We start from the raw sequence: 27,420 nt of genomic DNA on the forward strand, positions 1-27,420 counted from the left end.
CCCGTGCGTGTATCAGTTGCGCTCGCGTGTGGGTGGGTGGTGGTAGGGTGTTGCTGCCCTTCGGGACGAGAGGTGTGTGGTAGGGGCACCTGCGTGAAGCTCCCGCGGTCGCTGGCTAGGGTGGCTCCAGAGGCCTGGGGCCCCGGAAGAGAGGGGGTCTGGCGGCTGCCTGGTGCAACAGTGCGTTCTAGCCGCGGCAACCCGGCGGCAACTAGGCCGCAGCTGCGTCCGAGAGAGGTCGAAAGCACAGGGCCGGTCCTCCAGGTTCTGAGAACTGCGTGTTTGCAGGGAGTGGGGTGTGTATTTAAGACAAGTGGAAGCGCCGGGGCGGGAGGAGCCGACGCCCTAGGGGGAGCTCCCGAGTCCCGGCTCGACAGACTGCCGAGTTTGGAGAAGCTCTCAATGTCCGGGCCTCCTTACACTCAAGCACCCTGTCCAGGGGGGCATAAAAGCTCCAGTCCCGGTTCCGATCCGGGATTCGGATGCTCCCTTCGGCCTCGGCCTTGGGCCGAGGGGGCTGCGGCGAGAGAAGCTGGGTAGGGCAGTGATGTCATCTGCGGCTGCCCCTCCCCCGCCTGCTGGCCCTCGCCGCAGTTCCTGCCCAACGACATCCGGGTCTCTGCAGCTGCTCCGCGGCGCCGCAGCTGTAGCGGCCGCCGAGCCCGCTGGGCGGGGCGGACAGAGGAGTCGGGGAGGGGCCGCACGGCGCCTTCGTGAGCGCGACTGCGCGGGGACGCGCTCGAGGCGGCGGCGGCGGCGGCGGCGCTAGGGGCGGGAGCGCGCGCGGGAGCGAGGGAGCAGTGGTCTCTGCGCCGGCCCGGCCCGCAGCTTCGGGTGCTCGGGCGGCTGCAGCGCCGGAACGGGTGGTTGGGGAGGGGGGGTGGGGGGGCGCCAGGCAGGTGGGGCGCGAAAGCGATGAGTCTTCGGCTCTTCCTCCTCCTCCTCCGGGACCCGCTCTCCGCCTCCCGCTCCAACGCCCGGATGATCTGAGCCGCGAGGGCGCTGAGAGCCGGGGGCCCGGACGCAGCCCGGCTCCTCCCCTCCTCCGCCCCCTCCCCCGGCCTGACCTGGCCGGCAGCCGCCGCGGTGACCCCCTTCCAGCCCCCTCCCCGGCCGCTGTCGCCGCCGCTGCCTTGGCCGACCAGGGACCTGCCCGCCCGCGGCTGCTCCGGGTAAGCGCGACGCTCGGGCCGAGGGCGGGCGGGCGGGCGGGCCTGCGCGGCGGCGGTGGCGGCCAGGCCTGGGCCTGGGGCCTGTAAACAAGCCGGGCGTCTGCCCGGGCGCTCCCGGGAGGAGACACGACAACTCCACCCCCTGGCCCGGCCTCCTCCCCGAAGCCGGGCGGCGGGCCGCAAGGGGTTAACGCTCAGCGAGGGCGGTGGCGGCGGGGAGGCGGGGGCGGGGTGTTGGTGGCGGCGGCGGCGGCGCGGGGAGGGGGCGCGACCCTCCCGCCGCCGACGCCCGGCGAGTGTGTGTGGCCGTGGCGCGAGCGAGGGCCCCAGGGCAGCCTGGCCCGAGAACTGCGGGCGGAACTTTTCCCGAGCGAGGAGTGGGGCGTCGCGGCGCCCCTTCCCGCAGGGCCGCCCAGGGCTCCAACCCCTGGGAGGGAGGCCTGGAGGAAGAAGGGGGTAGGCTTCCTTTGGACCGGACTTGGCCTCGAGGCTCCAAATTCTGGAGGATTTGCTTCAGGGGTCTAAGCTGAGAGTGAGGCTCCTTAAGAACTCAAGTCGATGATACCTCCAGTTCATTCATTATTAAGGCATCGAACAAATCCATTGAAGTAAATCACACTGATTTCTTGTATTTTAACTGTGTGAATTGTGTGATGAAGTTCTTAGAGTTTGGTGGTTGAGGTATGGTTCTGTTCTGCTTGTAGATTTAAATATTCTCTTGAAAGACAGCTGGCTTGTGGAGAGCCTTTTACCAACCGCAGTTTAGATACGTTTTGAAAATTTCATCATCTGAGGTATTTTCCCTTCTCCCTTCTCAAGCACCGCATGGTACTTAAAAATCCACAAAGGTCATACTTAAGTTGTCCAAGACAAGAAATACATGCGCCGCCCCCATCCCCACCTCTGAATTTTCTGCAAGTTGCACTAATGAGCGTAATGAATTTTAAGAAGGGATTGAAAGAGTGATGGGAGGTGTAAAAATCAATGGGATATAGGTATTACTTTTCCAGAGTAGGTGATTTTGACATTATTGAAAGAAATAAAAAATTTCAAAAATTGTTCTGGAGGAAGAGGCTTAATCTTTTCAGACTTGCATGGTGGGATTTTAAACACAATCAGTTTTTAGATGCAAAGAGCTCTGAAAAGTAAGGGGGTATTTATTTATTTAAATGGTACTCTGCTGAGCCATAGGGGTTCCAGAGCTCATAGGAGTTCGGCAGGGCTTACTCGCCAGTTCCTTTTCAACTGGAACAATTTCACTATTATAACTTTTATATTTTTTACATATTGGGTCTTTTACAAATACTGTATTTCTGTAACACTTTACAGATTAGAAAATTGATTAGGAAGGTGGTGACCCACCCCACTGCCTATTTTCTAATCATAGATGTTACCCTTGATTTAATGTTTCTTTGTCAGTAAATAAGTTGAAGCACAAAGTAACATTCCTTGCCTGATGTTGTAGTTCTGTTCTTATGTGTGACTCTTGTATATCTGAATAAACATTGAATCATGTAGAGATGATTACTTTTAAGCGGCAAGTTGCTGCAGTGACACATTATTGAAACTGTAATGAGAAGTGCACATGGGAGTTACTGAAGACGTTTTTGATTTGATATCAAACATTTTTCACATTAGTGAAGTAATTTGTTATGGGAGAGGTATATAAGAGCAGGAAGTTTGGCTAGCTACCTCAGTATATATTTGCAAAGTAACAGGGTTGAATGCTAGTCATTAAAATGTCTTTTTTAGGGGCACCTGAGTGGCTCAGTTGGTTAAGCTTCTGACTCTTGGTCTCAGCTCAGGTCTTGATCCAGGGTTGTGAGTTCAAGCCCCTCCTTGGAGGCTATGCTGGGCTTGGAGCCTGCTTTAAAAAAGTGTTTTTTTCTTTTTTGGTGGAAATTTACATAAATTTCTTTAGACATTCTTTTTTTTTTTTTTTTAAACACAGGTTGTATCTTTTTATATTTCGGTTTGAAGGGCTAGAGTGATGACCATAATTACAGTATAACCTGTTGAAGGGAACATTGTACTCGGAGATAAGAATTTTTTAGTCATGGCTGTGCTCCAAAATATCTGTGCCATGGACAAGTCCTTTTTAACAGTTTGAGTCTCAGTTTACAAATCAGTAAAGCATAGTGGTATACTGTATTATCAAATGCATGGCCACTTACTAAATTTTCTTACTCAGTTAACACTGTCTATTCAGTATGCCTTGACCAAATGCCTAGTATATGTCAGGCACTTAGATGTTTCAGTATTCTAAATCTGCATGTTATTTAAAAGTAAGTGTCTTCCTTAAAAGAATTTTAAGTTGATAATTGATCTTTAGGGATGATACTCCTGTAGATAGGCTTTATTGATTTTTCTGTTGGGATTGGGAAGTCTAGAAAAACTCTTGGGAGGAAGAAGGATTGGGATTCCACAAGAAATAAAGGGTGGATGAAATTGCAGGTTTGAACAAGCACAGGACCCTTCGTAGTTTGATGTGAAGGGCATTATAAGAACACATTATGAAGATATTTCTGTGAGTTCAAGCTGGGTCTTGCTTATCTTGACTTGTTAATAAACCTTTGTCTGAAAATTTGTTTCCTAATGCCTAATTTTTTTCAAAGAACTCTATAGCAACATCATGTTGTTACATGGTAAACATTGCTAAGCAGTTACCAAAAACTTAAAACAGTCTTTGAATTTGTTCACATTATACTTACACTATTATAGTAGCTAATAGAATGTGTAGCTGATTTTGGCTCAGCTTTGAATGCTTATTTAATAATTTAAAACTGAAGACTGACATATGTCCACAGGGAGCTTGTTGTCCCTGAAATGCTCACCCATGAGAGCTGAATTAATTTCTTAAAGTGTAAGTCTGTGATAATTAGAGGGTGATATTTTGATGACCTCCCTCCCATGATTATCTAACTCTTGCCTGGGCACCTGACTCTTGAGTGGTACTGTAAAATAATCTAAGGATTACTTTACATCCTTAGATCAAAGAAGGGAGGCAGCCAAGTAAGAAAGTCGGCTGAAGTGGAGTCCTGTAAGAGTTAAACAAGAAGTGGGGCTCCTGGGTGGCTATGTCAGTTAAGGGTCTGCCTTCTGCTCAGGTCATAATCCCAGGGTCCCAGGATAGAGTCCTACATGGGGCTCCCTGCTCAGTGGGGAGCCTGCTTCTCTCTCTCCCACTCCCCTGCATGTGTTCCCTCTCTCACTGTGTCTCTCTCTGTCAGATAAATAAATAAAATCTTAAAAAAAAAAAAAGTTAAGATAAAACAAGGTGTGGCCTGTGAAATATGTGGACCTTGGGTAAGGGGAAGGTGTGAGGCAACTAGGTAAAATTTGCACCCTCCTGTACCTTTGGTGGTAACTTTATGCCAGAATGTGTTCTTTCATTTCGAATAATGTTGGTGACAAATTTTTAAAATTCAGTTGCTTCATTTATTATTGCACTGTTAGCCAAGAAATTCCCTGAATTTCTAGCTGGGATTACTAACCACCCTTATATAAAAGAAGCTTGGGTTAAATTTATATAAAAATCAAAAGGTTGATTATATTCTTCTTTTGCTTTCTTTTTTTTTTTTTTTAAGGTTTTATTTATTTATCTGACAGCGAGGGATCACAAGTAGGCAGAGAGGCAGGCAGAGAGAGAGAAGGGGAAGCAGGCTCCCTGCTGAGCGGAGAGCCCCCAGGGCTTGATCCCGAGCCCAAAGGCAGAGGCCTAACCCACTGAGCCACCCAGGAGCCCCTCTTTTGCTCTCAAATGTACTTCATATTACGCAAGTAACAATTTCATATTTTATTGAATCTACAGAATTTATTCCTTGATGATTTTGACCTTTGCATGTCCTAGCTATCTCTGTACTACCTAGATAATCTCTTTACCTAGCTTTTCTTTTGCTGAGGCAGGTAGGAGGAGCTAGAGAAAGGAAACGATTAAGAGAGGTGAGCTTCTGAATACCTTTATCTAAAATGTAATAGACTTTAGAATTTTTTTTAAAAACTGAGAAAAGTGCTAGATCTTAATGTGTATTAGTAGAGTAGGCTACTGATACTGTGTTTACGAAATTAGAGGTGTCTTAAACATTCCTTGAATAATAAGGGAGGGAGCTTGAGTTTTTATAATTCTAAATATGTTTACTTGGAATCCATTGACCAAGTTTATGTACTATTCGTATTTAGGATCTGGATTGAAAGAATTTTTTAGGTGATATGATTTGAATTAAAATCCTATGAGAACAAACTACTTCTAGATACAGAATAAAGATATAGTGAAAGTGTATTTTTTTTTTTAAGGTTTTATTTACTTTTTTGACAGAGCGAGAGAGGGAACACAAGCAGGGGGAATGGGAGAGGGAGAAGCGGCTTCCCACGGAGTAGGGAGCCGGTATGGGGCTCGATCTCAGGATGCTGGGATCATGACCAGAGCCAAAGGCAGACACTTAAGGACGGAGCCACCTAGGCGCCCCAAAGTCACAGTGTATTAACCATTTGTCAGGCTTTAATTTTCCCCACAACCCTCTAAAGTATATGATGTTATTTCTCTTTTACTAGTGAAGAAATATAGACTCAGAGAATCTAAGTTAACATGCCAAGATCAGAACTGTATAGATATGAAGTTATTTTCAAAATATTCCTGAGTGAATTTTTCCCAAGTAGATGATCCTTCTTGTTCCTAGGAATCAAAAATTGAGAATCTGAAGGTTAACACTAAGATTCAGATTCCTAGAATTAAAAGACACCTTATAAATTTATGTATAAATTAAGTCTTTATATATAATTTATGTATAAATTAAGCCTTCCAATGTTTCAGTCTCTTCTGAAACATTCCAAAAAGATTTAAGAAGTTCCTGGAGTTCATTTTCTCATTCCCTAAAGTTTCCAAAGTCAGCAGAGCTAAACAGTTTTATGTCTTCAACTATCGTTGTTTAAATTGAGGAATGGAATCAATATTAAATTCTCAGATGGTTGATGTCCTTAATGAAGGACTAAGAGTAATGTTTCTAAGTACATACATTAAAGGCTTTAGAGAGGAGGTGATAAAATTTCCTAGTGGGGTGATTTTGGACAAGCTCCTCGATTTCGCTAAGCCTCATATTTATCTGTCTTATGGGAAAGCCTTTCTCATAAGGTATTCTTTTTTTTTTTTTTTTTTTTTTTTTTTTAGATTTTATTTATTTATTGGAAACCGCATGAGAGGGGGAAGGATGAGAGAGAGAAGCAGACTCCCTGCTGAGTAGGGAGACCTTTGCAGGACTAGATCTTGAAACTCCAGGATCATGACCTGGGCCAAAGGCAGTTGCTTAATCAACTGAGCCACCCAGGTGCCCCTTATAAGGTATTCTTGAAGATTAAGTGAAATGATTGTGTAAAATACTTGACGTTTTCTACCATGAAGAAAGTACTAAATAAATAGTAGCTGCTTTCGAGTTTGTGAAATCTTGAGATACAGGAATAGAAACAACAGAGTGTGAGTCTTTGAGTACAGTTTTAGCAGTGAGCCTGGAAATCATACTGTAAGAGATTGGGTAGAGACTTTAGAAGTTACAAAGGTTGTAGGCATATAGAATTTATAAATAAAAGTTAAACGTTAAGAGGTAGTGGAAGAGAAAGTTGAATTTGAGCAGCTTTATTTGACTGTATGAAGCTAGAGAGGTGATTGGTTTGTAGTTAATTGTTAGGTGGGAAGAGATGGTTAAATAGAGGATAAAGAGTAATAAAAGCAAAGGTGAATGTTCAGACTAGAATGATGAGTAAGTGAAGAAAGACAAGGGTTGGTATTTTGAAGAGAAGTTACAGTTTGTGATTAGAAATGGGCAGGAAGATACTGTTATGGAAAAAAGGGAAGAGAAAGTAAGAAAACTAAATTGTAATTAATTCAGATCTAATAAAAAATAGTCTTTATATAGAAAGTATTAAGGCTTTACAGGTGGGTCCTGTGTTACTTAAGTTTGAAAAATTGTATTAGAATAGTACAGATCTTAATCACTTCATACCCAGACCATTGGTTTTAGCACTCCAGCTGGTCTTTCCACTTTTATTTTGTACTGCATCTCCCTTCCCCATTCAATAAACCATCACAGACTCCTTCTAAAAAACTGTATCATATTATTTCTCTGCTTGATATACTTGTGATTCCCTTTTCATCTAGGATAAAGTTTAGAATACTTTGCTGGGGTTTTGACACTTTCCATAATTGAAGATTGATCTATTTCTTGCTCTCTCTTTATTTTTTAAGATTTTATTTATTTGACAGAGTTCACAAGCAGGCAGAGAGACAGGCAGAAAGAGGGGGGGAAGCAGGCTCCCCGCCGAGCAGAGAGCCCAACTTGGGGCTCGATCCCAGGACCCTGAGATCATGACCTGAGCCAAAGGCAGAGGCTTAACCCACTGAGCCACCCAGGTGCCCCTCTCTCTTTTTTAAAAGTTTTGTTTATTTGCTTTGGGGAGAGTGAGGAGAGTGCATGGGGGGAGGGGCAGAGGGAGAGGATTTCAAGCAGACCGGGTGGGGGGGGGGGGGGACTTAGTCTTGGGACCCATTAGATCAGGACCTGAACCAAAATCACAAGTTAGATGCTTAGCCTGCCGAGCCACCCAGGCGTCCCAGGACAGATCAATTTCAACCAAACCAGTACACTTTGCCATCTCTGTCTGGAACATACCTTGTCCTTTTATCTCAGTGGATTGTTGTTCATGCTAATTGGTAGGTTGGAATTCTTGCCCTTCTTTTTCTAGCTTTTGCTTTCCCCTCTATCAAAGCTCATTTATAATATTTTTTCTTTCACAATACCTTCTCTGATCATAGTGTTTCATCTGTACTTCTATGGCAGTATCTATTGTATTACTTGTATGGCTTTAGTTGTATGCTTTATTGCTAGGTATTTGTGTTCTAATTATAACTGTGTTCAACTTATAAAATTCTGAAGGGGAAGATACAGTAGCTTTTTATTATCCTCAAAATTTACCACAGTGCCTTGTGGATAGTAGATACTCAGATATTTTGTAAATATTAGACAAAATCTACCTGCAAGTGGAAGTGATTGTTGTAGGAAGTGGTAGAAAAAGTTCAGAGCTTTCAGGTAGCAGACATTTCTGACTTTTCTTCCTGTATATTATTTTGGCTGAACCTGGATATTTAAGTGTGAAGATTAATACATATCAGAAATGTGGCAGAGTTCTTAATGCTGGTATAGAAAATTAGGTTGATTGATTCTAGACCTAAAGGTTTCACTTTAATTTCCAGTGTTTTCACTTTGAGGTTTAATAGGACATTCCATAGACTTTCATCTCTTTCCAGAGTTATGTTTGCAGATACTGTGAACTAGACAACCTTTTAAATGGGAGTTGTGGAGTCACAGAAACGAGATGTTGTATTAGTTAAAGAAGGGAGATACGCTCACCTGATTTCATTTGAACCAAAACAAGTATCTAATATATGAGTAGTCCATGTTCATATAAACCTTAAAGCTAAATTTTAAGCCGTATCAAATTGTTAAAACTGATTCCAGTATTTGGAAAATGCATGGTAAAATTTCCTTTATTGACTTTTTAAATGGGTAGTTTTATATGAGCAGTCTGGTTGCTGAGATCCATTTATTGGAGTATGATACTAATGAGGCCAGAATCATAAATTTGATTCTTTGTGCACCTTTTAAGTTTTTCTAGCCTTAACATTAGCTACTAACAATGACAGCTAACATTGAGCAGTAGGCCAGGTATTATTGTAGAAAAATTTTAATTACTGTCTCCTTAAATCTTCCTATCTCTATATATGAGATAGATACTATTAGTCTCCTTAAATCTTCCTATCTCTGTATATGAGATAGATACTATTACTACTTGGATCTTAGCAGATGAGGAAATTGAGACAAAGGTTAAGTTACTTGTCTGAAGCTTCACAGCTGGTAATAGAAAGTGAACTCCAGTCCTTGGATTTTTCATTGTTATTATATATATGGAACACTGCAGTTTTATTGCTCCTGCTGAGAGAAACTATTGGCAGTTATGATGGTTTAGAAAATCTTTGGTTTTGAAGGTTATGACTACATTTCCATTGTACCCTGTGAGTGAATCTTGTGATTGAGTTGAGGTCTGAGGTGGAAGGGTATACTAAATTTGAAAAGTATAGTGTCATGTGTTATGTCCGTTCACTTTAGAACTTCTTACCAAGAACTATTAAATTTTGTAATATCAGAAAAATATAAGATATGGGCATAATGCAGCTATTACCACAAGTCATAGACAGTTTTGCCTTAAGGCTTATTCGTTACTTTGCAACCCACTGACAACTGCTTTCATTGGTCCTTTATTCAAATTATATTCTTAGTGAATTTAAGAAGATGGTCTTAAATACAGGCTACCTAATTCGGCTTAAAATAGAATTTATACTATAAATGGAATACTTCAATATTAAGATTTATTAAAAATAAAGTGCTTGAAAGCAAGGATAGGGTTTTGTTTTTAGTAGCTCATTGTTTAATCTCATAGTCTCCTTACTTTCTGGTGAACACATGACAAAGAAAATTGAATGTGAACCAGAAGTATAGCAAATTATGAGAGCATAGGTCGTGGGTAATCTATTTTATATTTAACCTAGTTCTTTTTACTCATCTGTGATATGACCATTCGTGCAGGAATATAGGTAAATGGGGTTTTTTTGGTGTGTATTTTGTTTTGAATCAGGCTGTATGTAGCTTAGTTATTTTGTTTAAAGAATATGTTATTCAAAAACTATTGTGCTATTTTTAAGACTGTAATTCATCACTGATTTTGAATAAATGTCTTGGCTTTTTTTTTCTCCCCCTTTTCTTAGCACTTCTCCTTTTCTTTAGCATGAGTGGTAGAAAATTGCATTTAATTTGATATTATGTCTACAGAAGTTACAGCTTCCTTTACCAAATTCCAGAAATGAAAATATTAATGATAAGGATAAGCAAGGAGTGGCTCTTCCGTTGTTTTTGTTGTTGTTGTTGTTTTTGTTTTGCAAACAATTACAAAACTTACCAGGCTTTAGAAAACTATCTCTGTAGTATGTCATCATGCTTCAGAATTTAAATAGATGGTAAATAAAATTTTCACTTTTTATAAAGCAGTAGATTATTATCCTTGCTGAGAGTAAGGCTGTTCTGGATGTTAGGGGCTGATCTTAGAAGTGGCAGGTTTTTTCTGCTGTCAGCAGAAAACTTTCTGCTTAACACCCTCTGTTACTCCATATCTCATCTTCATTTTTCTCTGTGTAAATGATTCCTGATGGTATAAGCAAGCACTATAACAACTAGTCAGCCATCTGGTGTGATCTTGTACTAGTTTGCTATAGTCGGTAGAATAAGGAGCTCCTTAAGTGCTTATGGGATCAATTCATTTTATATATAGTAAAACTCCCAGACTAAGTTAAAGATATTTTTGTCTAAAATACATTGAAAGTGGGTTTCCTAGCTCTCAGAAATTATTCCTAAATTACTTTATACCTTGCTTCCCATATAGAAAACACTTCAAGAAATTTACCCATTCATGACTATTGATTGGATGATCAGATGAATAAATAAATAGCTCAGGGAAAGAAAATGTATAGGCTCTAACTTCTAGTCAAACTACATCTTCCTCTTTTGTCATCTCTAATCTATCTTATGTGGCATTTTTCAGTAATGAGAGTGTCAACTAAAGATGTCAAGAAACTTAAGTCATTAATGAACACAGTCTGAAAATCAGATTTTTAATTGGTAAGCTGCACATTTGCTTTAGAGTCCAATGTTTTCTTACTAGAAATCAGTTATATTTCTGTAGAGATCTTAAATATTAGAACTATGCATTCTGTAGAATAACAAAATGGAAATGGTAGGTTAGAGTTAGTCTGCAGATCCTCTCCTATGGGAATACTTTTTCCTGGGTAGAAAAGAATTCCTGAGTCTGTTGACAAGAGAGAAGTCATGATGATGGCTATCATTTCCTTTGTCCTACTATCATTCCTTTGTCCTACTCTCCATACGCAAAGTAGTATGAATAGAAAAGACATGATTCCTTCCCTCATGAATCTGAAAATCTAAAATTGGAAGAATTCACAGGGTCTTATATACTGTGATAAGGGTGAAATACAGGATTCTGCGAGCTTATGACTAATGGTAGATCTATTTCCTGAGACAGGGAGCTGGGTAGGAGAAGTAGCACGGAATTAAGAAACTCATTTTAGGTCATGTCATTTGAGATGTGGCTAATCAAGTACAGGAGGTAGAGATATATATATATATATATATATATGTGTGTGTGTGTGTGCGTGCGTGCGTGCGTGTGTATGTGTATACATACATATATATATATATATATATATTTTTTTTTTTTTTTCCCCCACTTACTTTCCCAGTACCCTTTTCCATATACACAAAGCATCTCATCAAAACTTGTGGACTCATTTAATGAATCTGTTTTGGAAAAATGTTAGATTGTATGGACAGAAGTCTTTCTCTTAGGGGCAAATACTTCTTGATTTTTTTTTTTTTTTCCTAGCAGTGACATTTCATATGTGTAAAATACTTAAAACTGCTGCATATTTTGTTTTTGAATAAACCTTTTGTCATCTTAAATATTTAATAAGTTTTATTTTCCCCCTCTTTCAGGTTACCAGCATACATTTTAAAATGTGCTGTCACGCAGGGGATTTTGTTTGTTTTAAGCAAAAGGAAAAAGAATGGACTGGCTAAGGGAGTTATTATTTTCTAGGTCAGTCTGAGTTTGAATCCTCAAATATGCAAGGTTTAAAAAATAGCAAACTGGAAATTGAATCCACTTCTTTAGACAAGTTATTCAAAACAGAAATTTGAGGGGCCCCTGGATGGCTCAATGGGTTAAAGCCTCTGCCTTCCGCTCAGGTCATGATCCCAGGGTTCTGGGATCAAGCTCCAAATCGGGCTTCTCTGCTTCCACCTTTCTCTGCCTACTTGTGATCTCTGTCTCTCAAATAAATAAATAAAAATCTTTAAAAACAAAACAAAACCAAAAAACCCCAGAAATTTGAAATAGTTAACAGATGAGGCAAATTGAGATTGTGAATACTGTAGAACATTCTTAGAAAACTTTAAAAACTAAATAGCTCTGTGCTTTCCACATCTTTTCAATGTTGTGCTCACACTGTAGTGGTTAGTGATAATAGGTCAGTACCTAATTTTTATAGTCAGTAGAACCCACCAACTAAATTGAGCTTAGTAATTTTTTTTAAATAATTTGATTTATTTGACAGACAGAGATCACAAGTAGGCAGAGGCAGGCAGAGAGGGTGGGGGGGAAGCAGGCTCCCTGCTGAGCAGAGAGCCCCATGTGGGGCTCCATCCCAGGACTCTGGGATCATGACCTGAGCTGAAGGCAGAGACTTTAACCCACTGAGCCACCCAAACACCCCTGAGCTTAAATATTTTTCAGGCAATTACGTCCTTCTGACTTTTTTTTTTTTTTTTAAGATTTTATTTATTTATTTGACAGACAGATCACAAGTAGGCAGAGAGGCAGGCAGAGAGAGAGGAGGAAGCAGGCTCCCCGCCAAGCAGAGAGCCCGATGCGGGGGCTCGATCCCAGGACCCTGGGATCATGACCTGAGCCGAAGGCAGAGGCTTTAACCCACTGAGCCACCCAGGCGCCCCAGACTTTTTTTTTTTTTTTTTAAAGATTTTATTTATTTATTGACAGACAGTGAGAGAGAGCATGAGAGGGGAGAAGGTCAGAGGGAGAAACAGACTGGGGACTCGATCCCCAGACTCCGAAATCATGCATGACCTGAGCTGAAGGCAGTCACCCAACCAACTGAGCAACCCAGGCACCCTAAAGTTTAACTTTAAAAAAATTGTGCAGTACATACCTTTGTAAAAACTTAAGAAGACTACCTTATAGAGCATGTAATTCATATCACAGTACATGTCTAGAAGATATTGATACATTAAACATGAAGGAAACATCAAAAGTGGCAAGCTCTGTCTACGCTTGGTATATGAAATTGAGACTACTGCACAAGGGACTATGGTTTGGGTAGTTGTAAGTTTTTACCTAATTCAGCAAAGACTATTTTTGAATGATGTTTTGTAGAAAAAAATGACTTTTGTCGTGGACTTCATGGAAATACTATTTAGCATAGAAGAGCTGTATCTGACTTATTTTGGTTGGTTTGCTTGGTCGCTTTTGGTTTGCTTTTTGAAATTTCATTTTTGAGGTTTGAATTTAGGGCATTTAAATTTAGGTATTTTTTAACTCAGTAACAGTCTTTTGCATTATAATTCATTTGATTATTTGGAAGAAATATTTAATTTGAAGAGTGAAGTCAGTATTTGGTTGAAGCTACAAGGTGAAGAAATATTGGGCAGCGGAGGAAGTTTTCCAATAATCTTTGAAAAAATTTAATACAGTATTTTATGTGTTGGACCATATATTCTGTAGTCATCTTTTAAAATCTTTTTATGGGGGCACTTGGGTGGCTCAGTTGTTAAGTGTCTGCCTTTGGCTCAGGTCACGATCTCGGGGTCCTGGAATCGAGCCCCACTTTGGGCTCCCTGCTTGGTATTCCCTCTCTCACTGTGGCTCTCTCTGTCAAATAAATAAAATCTTGAAAAAAATAAAATCTTTTATGCAAAATAAAAATACAGAAAACCCTAGCAGTCTTTTTAAATGACTTTATTGAGATATAACTCAACATAGTATAAAATTCATCCACTTTTGGGGCGCCTGGGTGGCTCAGTGGGTTAAAGCCTCTGCCTTCGGCTCAGGTCATGGTCTCAGGGTTCTGGGATCGAGCCCCGCATCGGGCTCTCTGCTCAGCGGGGAACCTTCTTCCTCCTCTCTATTTGCCTGCCTCTCTGACTACTTATAATCTCTATCAAATAAATAAATAAAATAAAATAAAATAAAACAATCATGAAAAAAAATAAAATTCATCCACTTTGAGTTTGCTGCTCAGTAATTTTTAGTGTGTTCATGGAATTGTGCAACCATTAACCACAATTTAATTTTAGAACATTTACATCACCTCCAGAGAAACCTTACACTCATTAGCAGTCATTCCCCATTCTCCTCTCCCCCAGCCCTTGTCAGCCACTCATCTACTTTCTGTCTCTATACATTTTTTTGATATTTCATATAAATGCAATCTAAATAACTTTTTGATCAGGTGATTTCTAGCCATTATAAACTTCCTGTGTATCTTATGAGATAACCAACGATGAATAATGTGCCTCCTTATATAGCTTAAATAATGGTTGTTTCCTCCTCCTCTGACCAGGAAAAATTAATTCAGTAATTGGAAGACTGTATCCAAATTTAAACCAAGAATCAGTCTCTTCACTTGTATTACAGGTTCAAAGAATATGTACCATTAGTCCTCATCCAGAAATGCCTTTTGTACTGTGGGTTGCTCATTAGTCCCTCAACTTCCCCTAAAGTGTTGCTCTAGTAGCTAACCTTTCAAACTCAGGCTTGCATGAGTTAACGGAAATGTTTCACCTAGCAGCTGACTTGCCTGAACTCTACCTTCTTACTCTCGTAAACCCAAGGATGAGAAAGGCAAGAACAGGAAAATAGAAGAAAATTGATCAGGTTGGGGAGGTACAAAGTTCTCTAGGTGAGAACAGGAATAGAAATGGAGTAAAATTTGCAAGGAGACCGAATTTGCGAACAGAAGAATGAAAGTTGGAGGTTGCTTAGGAGAGAATAAGACCTAGAGGGAAGAAAGAAAAGGCAGAGATGTTACCATGTAGTAGAAGATAAGAATTTTTTTTTTTTTTTTTAAATTCTCCGTTCTGAACTTCAAATTTTAGTCACAATGTCAGTGAAGGAGGTTTGGTACCCTTGACATAGTTTCTTTCCAGAACTTTGTATAGGAATTTTAAAGCTGAACTATAGTCATGTGTTGTTTTTGGTGGGGGGGCGGGGTTTGAAGATCGTCAGGTTTGAACCAGGGTAGCATGGGAAACCCTTATCACCTTAGAATACTTTGGAAAAATCCCACAGATTTAAATAGCAATGAGGTTTTCAAATTGGAGGGGTAGAATCCTACCTATTCTGGTGCCTGCATACTCAGTGGACTACTTCAGGGATCTAGAATTAGCCAGGGGAATGAGGGATGCCACTGCCAAAGAAAATCTAATTCAATTTGATAGATTGGGGCCTTCTGGTTGGACTAGAATTGTTAGTGGGATTTTAGGTACAATCAGTAAAAGTGCCAACTCAAAATTTGTGAGAAGGGGAATGTAAACTAATGGGAACTGTTTGTACTTGTATTTTATATCTTGGATGATAGGTTTAAAACACCATAATCAGTCCCTTATCAGAAACATTGCCTATAATATTTTGTATATAACTTTCTAAAGGAGCAGGTGATGAAGATAATTTCTTTAGAACAATGAGATTCGTTATTTAACATTTAAAATATCATGTGACTTAAGTGAATGTTTTTAGTATTGGAACCCAAGTTTACAAAATGTGTTTTTCGTTTGTTTGGTTTTTTAATAATAAGTATTTCTATTCAAAAGAACTTTATAGGGGCATTGGGGTGGCTCAGTCAGTTAAGTGTCTGCCTTCAGATCAGGTCATGATCCCAGGGTTCTGTGATCCAGCCCCTTACTGGGTTCTTTGCTCAGTGGGGAGGGAGCCTGCTTCTCCCTCTGCTTGCCACTCCCCCTGCTGTGTGCTCTCTCACTTTCTCTGTCTCTGTCAAATAAATAAAATCTTAAAAAAAAAAAAAAACTCTATATAAATCTTCATAACTTACAGGTTACTTATATTTGGAGAAGAAATTTAAGAGTAGTTGTTGATTTAACTGACTCATCTATAAAATTGAGCTTTATTACAAGAATATTTAACTAGAGAAACCTGTGAAAATATTTTAGGCCTGAGGGAGATTAGAACAACATTCCAGAGGCCTTAGCCCTATGAGCTGCAAACTAATAGACCCCATAGGAAAGAAACATCTACCTCTAACCAAAGATATACAAATGTAAAGATTGCTATGATTTAGGCATATTTAGAAAATGAGATACCAGAGGAGCGTTTGTTAAATGAGATGAAGCTGTACCTTATAGAATAAGGTGCCATTGTTTCACTGGTGTTTTCTGATTCTCTCAGTGAAATAAATATGTAAAGAACTCTTGTACTACCAGAGCCATGTTCTAAGGAGTTGTCATCAGCAAAGAGATTAGTTAATAGTTCTTGGACTTTCAGAAGCACTGCAAAGTCCAACTCTTAACATTTCTTAGAGTTACTTCTGTGGACTATTGATGCTACTTAACTTGTTGGAGAATTTGATTTTCTTTTTCTCCTAACCCCCCTCATCCTTTGGTTCTAAGTTTTTTGTTTTTTTTTAAAGATTTTATTTATTTATTTGACAGAGAGATCACAAGCAGGCAGAGAGGCAGGCAGAGAGAGGAGGAAGCAGGCTCCCTGCTGAGCAGAGAGCCCGATGCAGGGCTCAATCCCAGGACTCTGAGATCATGACCTGAGCCGAAGGCAGAGGCTTAACCCACTGAGCCACCCAGGCGCCCCTTGGTTCTAAGTTTTTTGAAGTGAACATAATTTTATTTTTTTATTTCTTCAACTCAGTGAACTACATTTATTGCATTTGTTTCTACTCTGTTGTCATCCTTTGAAATTTTAATATCAATGTTTTTAATTCTTAATTTCCAAAGGTGGCATTTAATTCTTTCCCAGTTTCCTCCGAAATAAATTTTTAAATAATTTCTTCTCATTTTCCGTGGGTGTGTGTATGTGTGTCTGTGTTTGTGTGAAAAATCTTGTTAAACATTTCATAGTTATTTTATATCTTGTATTTGTTGTTACTCCTATTCACTGCAGCTTGTATCCTTGTATATGTGATTGTTTTTCCTATGTGCTGATATTTGATTAAACAAAACATTCCTTCATCATCTGTATAACTCTATACAATTACTCATTTTGTAGCCTAAAGTTTTCATTTTCTTTTTTATATTTAATACCTACTTTTTTTTTTTTTAAAAGATTTTATTTATTTATTTGTCAGAGAGAGAGAGAGCGAGCACAGGCAGACAGAGTGGCAGGCAGAGGCAGAGGGAGAAGCAGGCTCCCCACAGAACAAGGAGCCCGATGTGGGACTCGATCCCAGGACGCTGGGATCATGACCTGAGCCGAAGGCAGCTGCTTAACGAACTGAGCCACCCAGGCGTCCCTTTAATACCTACTTTAATCAGCCAAATATTTCACTGTCCTTACTGTTCCTTGTATCTCACTCCTGGAATTACCTTTCTTCTTGCTAAGGTATGTCTTTTAGTAATCTTTTCAGGATGGCCTGTAATGTCTGTAATTTTTATCTGAAAGTATATTTTATACATTACTTTCTGTTTTTCCTAAGCAAATAAAGATTTGGTTAATTCTTGGTTAATAGGTAACCACCTGCTTCCTGTTAGTACCTTCAGTATATTTCATTGTATTATGAAATTTGGATCTCTAAGAAGTCTGGTTTCTACCTGGTTGTTAGGCCTTTGTATATAATTTTTCTCTCTACCAGTTTTTAAAAAGATTCCTTTTCTGTGTCCTGTCACCACTATTTACTTGTGACCTTGGACAAGTTCTAAACAGACATAGTGAGATAGTATCATAGTGAGATTGTATGGGTTTGTAGCAGTGATTACGTTAATAGTTGTAAAATAATATGCAGGACAGAGCCCTGCTTGTGTGTGTGTGTGTGTGTGTGTGTGTGTGTGTGTTTTAAAGTTTTATTTATTTATTTATTTATTCATTCATTCATTCATTCATTCATTTATTTATTTATTTGACAGACCCAGCCAGAGAGGAATAGGAGCTGGGGGAGTTGGAGAGGGAGAGGCAGGCTTCCTGCACGTTAATATTTGTAAAATAATATGCAGGACAGAGCCCTGCTTTTGTGTGTGTGTGTGTGTGTGTGTGTTTTTAAGGTTTTATTTATTTATTTATTTGACAGACCCAGCCAGAGAGGGAACGGGAGCTGGGGGAGTTGGAGAGGGAGAGGCAGGCTTCCTGCTTGAACAAGGAGCCTGATGCAGGCTCAATCCCAGGGACCCGAACTGAAGGCAGCTGCTTAAGGGCTGAGCCACCCAGGTGCCCCAGAGCCCTGTTTTTTAATCATGGAATAAATATTAGTATTTGTTCTACCATACTTGATATCTTGAGCACATTCCCCTATGCCTAGGAGGTGTGCGTATGTTGTGCTATATAGAGGTACTCTTTGAAATATATTGTTGATCTAAAGATGCATTATCTTCAATTCCAGAAATAATTTAACTTTTATACTTTTCTTTGTTTTTTTTTAAGATTTTATTTTATTTATTTATTTATTTTTATTTCTTTCAGCATAACAGAATTCATTGTTTTTGCACCACAACCAGTGCTCCACGCAATACGTGCCCTCCCTAATACCCTCCACCTGGCTCCCCCAACCTCCCACCTCCCACCCCAAGATTTTATTTTTAAGTAATCTCTACCCCCAGTTTGGGATTCAAACATAAAACCCCAAGATCAAGAATCATACTTTCTACCCACTGAGCCAGCCAGGCACCCCTGTATTTTGGAATATTGCTTTTCCAGTATTCCTTTTTAATCTCTGTGTTATTTTCTAGGCAGTTCCTAAGTATCATTTTTCAATTTACTAATTAACCCCTTGACTTTATCCAGCTAGAATTCATGTGTCTCAGTTTTTATTTCTCAATGAATATTTTTCTCATTTTCAGGTTCTTGCTGTCTCTAATAGCCACCTATTCTGGTTTGATTTCTAACTGTTTTAAATTTTTTTCCTCTTCAAGTCTATTATCTTTTTTAATTTTGGAAGGATCCAAAACACACATTTTATTTTCAGATTGTTGTTTTTCCTTCTAGTTTGAATTCCTACAATTGTTGATTTTGTTGGCTGTCCATCACAGTTTTTTTTTTCCTCATGTGTTTTGGACTTCGGTTTTGTGTTCTCTTACTAAATAGAAGTTTCTTGTTTTGTTTTCTTTGTTTTTACCCTTCTTTTCCATGTTTTTGCATGTGTCTACATCTTGGCCCTGGGGTGCCCAGTCTGAAAGCGTGTCTTACATTGGAGGTGTGGTTCCTGACTCTGGATAAGATCAGGTTCAGGTTTATCGCTCCAAGAAAAGACACAAACCAAAAGAGCTATACTCTTCTGCTCACTGGGCACCTAATTTCATCTAAACGATAGCTCTAGGTTATGGTAATAAGTAGCTTTTTCCATCTCTTTTTATAGGCAGCAGACCCCCTTCACCCCAGGCATGAGTTTCAGTGAGCTTGAGTTCTATCCCAGCTTTGCACAGGGCATTTTTAATTTCTGTTACTATCCCTGCAGGATGTAGACTCTTACCCATCTCTGTTAGTCGCATCCAGGAGGCTTGTATAGTTTTAGCTTCACAAAAAGCTTTGTATTTTAAGAGTTTATCTTTAGCAGGTGGTTTGGTCTTTTTAATTTTGTTTTATAGTCCATTTATTTTAAAAATACTTTTGGAATAGAAGGGCACTTCAGAATGTGAGTATAGAAACTTATTTAAATGGAAGTCAACATTTAAAATTAATGTGTGTCCTACATACCCTTTAGAAAGGTGGCAGTTTAGTCTCCCACCTATGAGAAGCATATTTTTTTTACTCCTTTGCTAATACTGGACACTGTACATTTTTAATCTTTTTTTTTTTTTATGATTTTGTTTATTTGAGAGAGAGAGAGAGAACACACCTGCAAGAGCCTGAGCAGGGGGAGCAGCAGGCAGGGAGGGAGAGGGAGAAACAGACTCTCTGCTGAGCAGGGAGCCGGATGTGGGGCAAGGCAACTGAGCCACCCCGACACCCTGGCACCCCAGCACCCCGGCATTAATCTTCCTTTAAATAGGTTTTCCATGAATGGTACACAGATGATACCTTTTTTTTTTTTTTTTTTTTTTTTTAAGATCTATTTGTTAGAGCAAGAGAGCTTGAGTGTGGGGAGGGTCAGAGGGAGAAGGAGAGAGAATCCACAGGCAGACTCCGTGGCTGAGCATATAGCCTGACGTCGGGCTTTTATCCCAGGACCCCAAGATCATGACCTGAGCCGAAATCAAGAGTTGCCCACTTAACTGACTGAGCCACCCAGGCGCCCCTGGATGATACTTTTTTAGTGTTGGCATAGTTGATGCTGTTTTTTCTGTTACCTTCACATATACATGCCAGCTTTGCTGGGTAAGGAATTATGGGAATAGCCCTCTTTACTCTCAACATCTATAGCCATTACTTCATTATTGCATATCATGTGACAAAGAAGTTTGAGGCCAGGCTGATTTGTTTTTGTTTTTATTTTTTGGCATGCGTTATTTTTCTAAATTCTTGTATTCTTGAAATTCATTATCATTACTTTGGTATTGATCATTTTCTGCTAAAATTATTACTTGATGAACACTTTCAATTATCAGTTCAGCTTTTCACTCAGTTTTGGATTAATTTCTTTTTTCTTTGAAGTTCTATTTTTTCTCCATTATTTGATTTTCTTTTTATGGTATACGAATTAAATTGTTGCATCTGCATTGTTTTTATCTTCAATCTACTCACTTTTATCTCTTTATTCCTACCTGCATATTGGATGATTTTTCTCTTATTTTAAATTTTACCTCTTGCAGATTGTTTTCTATAGGTTCTTTGCTCATTATTGTTTTTCATGCCATTTAAAACATTCCAATAATTTTTAATCTCTTAAAATTTCTTTCCTTAGCTCTATTAATACTTTTTATATTCTAGTTTCTTATTTGTCATACACATTTATTCTCTTACCATTCTAGAGGGCACAAGTCCAAAATTAGTTTCACTGGGCCAAAGTCAAGGTGTTGGCAGGAGTGTGTTCACTCTGGAGGCTTTAGGAAGAATTCAACATTCTTTGGATTGTAGCTATATGTCACTGTAATCTTCAAGGGCTAGCATCTTCAAATCTCTCTTTGCTCTATCTTCACTTCTCTGTGAAAATTCTTCCTCTGCCTCATTTTCAAGAGTGCTTGAGATTGCATTTAAGGGCCCCAATATATAATCCAAAATAATCCCCTCATTGCAAGTTTCTTAACTAACCATGCCTGCAAAGACTCTTTCCAAATAAGGTGATCTTTATAGGATTCGGACCTGGTATCTTGGAAGCCATTATTCAGCCTTTTACAGGTATCATTTTTGTTTTGCTACTTTGAGATGAGGTGGTCACTTCATTAAAAATCAGATTAGAGTAAATCCTCATGGATTGTATGTATTGTCCTCTTTATCAAATGATGCAAACTCAGATGCCATGTGGTCCATAAGGAGTAGTAGGGGCACTGGAGAATGCCCCTGTTCAGGGGCAGAGGCTAAAAATGTATGTGAAGATCAAATTCAGGCTACCAGCTTGTAGTCCTAGTTGGTAGCTGGTTTTTTTCTTTTTTCATTCTCTACAAGTTGACTCTTCTGTTGCAGAATAATTTAATCTCACAATCTGTATCTTGGTATTAAGAATAAGTATTTTTAAGTGGAATTCATCAGCACGATTTTAGACTGAAGTATTATTTACTGATGCCATTTACCTAGGTACTCTTAGAACTTTAGGCTTCTTGCTTGTGCATTTCTCAGAACAAGGTAGTTGTTCTGGAAGTGGCTAATCATTCTTGTTTGTTTATCAAGGAATCTCGAGAGAAGTTAAGCTAAAGGGTTTGTCCAAAGTCATATATTGGATACATCTCTAAATTTTTAGTTTAATCTTACGAAAGGTATTTGTATTTATACACATAAAGGGGGTGTCTCCATAGTATTAAATTGGATAAGTAGGCAATTTCCCAACTTCTTTTTACTTTATATATGGGATTTTGTTTTTTAGATTATTTTTAAGAAGCAAGTTATTTAAGAGTTAAACAAATGACAAGTCATAGAGATGAACTTAGTTTTAAAACACAGTGAGTAAATGTTTGCTTGGCAAGATTTCTTATTAAAAAATTATGAGTGTATACTTCGAGTTCTTGTGTATTTTAAAATACCCTCCGGTTCCCTTTCCTCCATACACACGAATAGTAGTTTGGAAGCTAACATAAAGTGAGAAAAGGGCTTAGGTCTGAGCCTTGAATGTGAGTATTTAATGGCTTGGAAGATGAAGATGGGCCTGCAAAGGGAACAAGGATGGAAAAGCCAGGGGCAGGAGGAAAGCCGAGAGTGTGTAGCATCTTGAAAAGCCAGTGGGAAGTTGGAAGAGGGAATGTCAAATGCTCTTGTAAGCAATGAAACGAGGACTAAAAAGTCCACTGGATTAAGCAACTTGGAGGAGCTTATTTTGGTGGGATGGCCATGCAGCAGTGTGGAGCATAAACAAGTGTGTTTAAGAAGTTAGACTCCAAAGGGAAGGGAAAAACAGAAGGGTAGCTACAGGAGAAGGAGTTACATAAAGACTTAATTAGTAATGGTTGGCATCTGAGTGCCTTTAAAAATTGTACTCCAATTGAAAAGGAGAGGTTAAATATAAAGAAGAGGATAATAGTGTAAGGTTCCAGAGAAGACATGTAAGTAGTGTAAGATTCCTTTGAAGCATGGGCCTCAAAGCTCTCGTAGAGGGATTTATGTTAAGTGAGAACAGAGAGTCCTCTTTTATAACAGAAAGGTATGGCGATAGGATGGGTACAGATGTGGGTGGGTTTGTATGTTGGAATTAACCAGATGAAGAAAGACCTGAGTTCTAAAAGAATTCCTTGAGGTGATCTCATTTATTGGTTTGATCCCCCCGCCCCATGGTATCCAGTTGGCTATTCATTCTCTCTGTTATAATTTTTAGTTCAATAATTGTTTTTCATTTCCATGTACCCACTTTTAGAGTGCCTTTATTTATTTATTTACTTACTTAAAGTTGACAGCCTGTAGTTTCATTCATTGAGTGTCATCTCATATCTTAATGGGTTGTTTCTAGTTTGGAGATAATGAATATTGAGGTATGTGTCCCCTTCTCCCCCATATCTTCTGAACCTTTAAAAATATATCCTCTTATTTTTCTTTGCTCATTATTACATTTTATTTAGCCCCTGAGTATTTGAGATTAGTTTTGCCAGAAATTGTTCACTCTGGTTTTTCCCTCAGTCCCAGACAAAAAGCAAAGTTTAGATTTATTGTTTTTTTCCCTTTTCTCTTTACCTTTCCTTCTTTTTCATCCTTTATCTTTGGCAGTATAGAAATTTAGAAAAGAAGTTAGAGTAGGCAGAGGAAAAAAGGGCTCTTAAGGGAGTTTCAGCATTGTTCTCTGACAATCTTCCCTACTTATGTGTGGCCTTTAAAAAGCCTGTTTTTAGATTCCCATTAACTTCATTTGCAAGTAAGTACACAGGACAGGATTTATAGAATTGCAGTAAAGTTCCAGAAACATAGGTTCCTCTTCTCAGTTTTTACTGTAGAACCAGCTTTGTGACCTTCAGCAAATGTGTGCTTTCTCATTTGTAAAATAGATTTAGACAGACCATTTCTACATTTTGGCTCTGATGTGTTTTACAAGTTAATCAAAATTAAATTTGTAAATATAAATACGTGTAATCTTTTTTTTTTTTTTTTTTTTTAAAGAGAGAGAGGAGGGCAAGGGGAGAGGGAGAGAGAGCGTCTTAAGCGCAGGGCTCAGGACCCTGAGATCATGACCTGAGCTGAAATCGAGTCAGATGCTTCACCAGTTGCTCCACCCAGGTACCCCTGTATAATCATTTTTTTTTTTAATAAAGGTCAATGAGAAATTTCAGACTCAAATGAGAGAAAAATTACCCAAAGATTCGCCTTTTTCCTTTCTCAAATTGGTATAAAGTTTTGTCGATGCACTTATTTGTCATTACCATAAATAACTATGACGTGGCTGCCTTGGATTACAAAATACAATTTATGAATTACCATGTCTTAAAGCTTGGGAAGTCAAAAGTAGTTTGTGTATTCTAAATTATCCTTTGCAGAGATTCGGCCACAAGGGGTCTGTGTTTCTTCACTGAACCCTAGCTTTGCAGTATATTGGTTAAATCCTGTAATTCAGGGGGCACCTGGGTGGCTCAGTCAGTCTGCCTTCAGCTCAGGACGTGATCCCAGGACTCCAGCCCACATGGGGCTCCTTGCTTGGCAGGGAGCCTGCTTCTCCCTCTGCTTGTGCTCTCTTGCTAGCTGTCTCTCTTGCTAGCTCGCTCTCTGTACCAAATAAATCTTAAAAAAAAAAACAGCAACAACTTACAAAGCCTATCGTTCAGTAAATGTGCATTTTAGAGGTCAGGTGAACATTTGTCTTCATGTTTGACAAAGTCCGTTCACATATAAGCATTAGTGGGCAGGGTAGAATACGCTAAATATTTGGTAGCAGTGGAGAGTTTACATCTCACATCCCACTGCAGATGACTTGAATTTGCCATATTGTGTACACTGTTGTGTATTGTTCCATTTTCCCCCTCTTTCCCAAGGAGCCCCAGTCTCTCTTTTATATAGTCCCCCCCAGTTCCCCCTAATCTTTAAAATATAATTTCTCCACATTGTTTACATGTCTTATTTTGTCCTCTGTTTGTGGACCCTGGAGGAGTTCTGTATTAGCTTGTGTCCCCATAGGTAAACAGAAAAAAGCCTTACATGGTTTTATTCCTGAGTTCTTTTTTTACTAGGAGACTGCTCAAACTGTCACTTGAGTAACTCTTATTTCTGGGCTAATTTGTTGAATATATAGATCTTTTATTGGGGGGATTTATAAGCAGATTAACCAAATAACAGGTTTAAGACTTTCTGCTATGATTATGAGATCAATTTTGCTTAATAAAAGCCAATGGCTGAATTTTAATGAATGACTTCTTGGCCCAGCCTTAGAATTTTTCAATTTAGGAGTTAGTTTGGTTTTCAAAGACAAAAAGTATTCACCAAAATTTCTGCTTATATCAAAGAGGAGTTCAGTCTTGTGATTGTCATAGTATTTTGTTTTGAAAAGTTCAGATCAACTGATAAGCTAGTGTTGTGGTGAGATCCATCCAGCATGTGCTCAGAGGAGATTTTAGACAATGCAAGAACTAGAATTTCTCTCAGAAACTAGATTAAGCTTTCTTGGGCAAATTAAACCCCTTGGGATTTACTATTTATAGATAGATGCCAATTTAATAATTTGACTACATAATTAGTAGTCCACTTCTGGACAATGACTATGTAAACATAGTATTTATAAGTAAGTAATTTCTGGTATTATATTTACATAACCATCTGCTGTATTTATGTAGCTATTGTTGGCTGCTTCACTAGGATTCTACAAATTATTCAGAATCCCAGGAGGTAAGATTTCTGAATTGTCTATTTTCACTATGTGAAAGTCCAACCACTAAATTACTAATTTGTCTTTGATGTATATTTTTATATTTGCTATGGGCTGGACCTAAAATTTTATCAGATGGCTGGCTTGGTTTGTTACATTTTCACATCTCTAATACATATTTTTCAAAAGTTTGGGTTTTGTTTTTAGAAATTTTACCCTGTCTTCAAATAATTATTTATTTGGTAGTTTTATATGTCCATCTGGAAAATAGCTACTGGGCTTTTCTGCAAAAGAAAGTAAATTCCCTGTTAGATAATACCAGAATCTAATGTAGCTATATATGTAGGAATGTAGTAATAATTAAATAGTTCGCTGAATACCTTATTTTTGCCTACCTCATTTAAATCTTGAAGCAACATTCAGAGGTAAGTATAAATATGTTCATTGTACAGACGAGGAATGCTAGATTATCAAGCATCTTAACTATATCTCTCTCCTTCCCTTTAGCCTGGCTAAAGGAATTGAGGTACAGAGATGAGGCAAATTGCTGTTGACCTTCAGCAGATGACTTCACAATGGCTCAGTCATCATCTAGCCATCTAGATGTACTTATCTAGGCATCTCATCTAATCTTTTTTACAGATACGCAGGTGCCTTGGTTCCAGCCCTACCTTGGAAATTCTGATTTGTTAATTGTAATTTTTCAAAAAGTCCATGAATAATCCTTTTGTATATCCATGATCAAGACCATTGCCTTAGTAGTAAATGGTGCTTTAGATTCAGAGAGGCTTGAATTAGAGTCTTGATTCCTCTAAATTTATCAGTTGAGTTACCTTGGCCATTCTTTAGTCTCACTGAGATTCATCTACAAATTGAAGATATTATTACTCACTTTAGAGGGTTGTTCAGAATGAATGATTTAGACTTATTAAACATTGTCTGCTATTAAGTTACTATCATTATGTTATTCCTTTGTCCAGTCAAAGCACTCTTGTCATAATAATGTATATCAACTTGGTATCTGGTAATCTGATGAATACTGCCATAAGGAGTAAATGATGACTAGTTTTCCTTATTTATCTTCATTAGTGGAGTTGTAATAGGGGACAGAGGGAAGATTGTTTTATCACACTAATCAGACAGACTTCTCTCCTGTCTATAGGTTTGGCCCTGGTAGGAGAAGAAGGGGGGGAAAGGCTATTGGGACACTGTGACCTTCCTAAGGAGTTTTTCTTAACCTTTTCTCTCCCAACTTCTTCTCAAAGCTTAGCATCATCATCAATTAGCATCATCATCAATTAGCATCATCAATCCCTTAGTTTCATAACTGCATCCTGATTTACCTAGGTACTTTTACCTAAGCCCTATTTTGCCTCCCCACTTTACCTCCATTAAATTTAATTCTAGCCTTCTTTCAGTTTGGTTTGAGTTCAGTTGTGACTTATTTGATGATTTGTATCCCACGTCTCTACATTCCTAGGCTATTGCTCAAGTAAAGGTCAACCTAAGTTCTAACCAACTGTCCCCCTGCGTTGTGTGGGCCCATTTCAGACCAGAGTTTTTAGCTTTCGATTATTGGGAAAGGATTACATTAGCTAATCCTTGTCCACATGGCTGTTTCTAGGCCCTCTAGTCTCCTTTACTATTAATACCTAATGGTCATAGCATATACTAATAATAAATATACATGTTATAACTGCTAAAGTAATAGGGCATCAGTAGATCACAATAGGCTGGCTTTGTTTTATGTAATAAGCACTGTTGTATTTATGTATAATTGCTTTACAACTTGATAATTGAGGTTGTACTCCTTGTGATAATTTAATAACTTAATGGCTTTGTCAGAGACAAAAAAAACCTGTGGAGAAGGTAGAATTTGAACTAGACTTTAAAGGATGGATATACATTTTTCTGTAAGTAGGGAGGAGAGACAGGGGATTCCAGTTAAGGGGACTGACATGAGCAAAGGCTTAAAGGAATGAGTGTGCAAATTTGGATCATTGTGAGTAGGTCATTTTTTAC

The 27,420-nt window shown here is 39.0% G+C and overlaps 1 protein-coding gene across 3 annotated transcripts in view; it reads left to right on the forward strand.

Moving 5' to 3' along the window:
• Positions 1-925: 925 nt before the first annotated feature.
• LOC111162593 (protein phosphatase, Mg2+/Mn2+ dependent 1A) overlaps positions 926-27,420 on the forward strand; it is a 38,529-nt gene continuing 12,034 nt past the window's right edge. Inside the window, exon 1 of one of the 3 annotated variants that reach the window (XM_022527127.1) lies at positions 926-1,172. Coding sequence is in view for 1 of the 3 variants with exons in the window: in XM_022527120.1 (XP_022382828.1) it covers positions 23,798-23,822 (25 nt within the window). In the remaining 2 variants the exon portion in view is untranslated. Of the gene's footprint in view, positions 1,173-23,797; positions 23,823-25,371; positions 25,419-27,420 lie in introns of those variants that run through there. The other 2 variants (XM_022527120.1, XM_022490545.1) reach the window with 2 other exon arrangements.

This window comes from Enhydra lutris, unplaced genomic scaffold, assembly GCF_002288905.1.
Source record: "Enhydra lutris kenyoni isolate GAN:26980312 unplaced genomic scaffold, ASM228890v2 scaffoldscaffold4, whole genome shotgun sequence".
NCBI classification, from domain to species: Eukaryota; Metazoa; Chordata; class Mammalia; order Carnivora; family Mustelidae; genus Enhydra; species Enhydra lutris.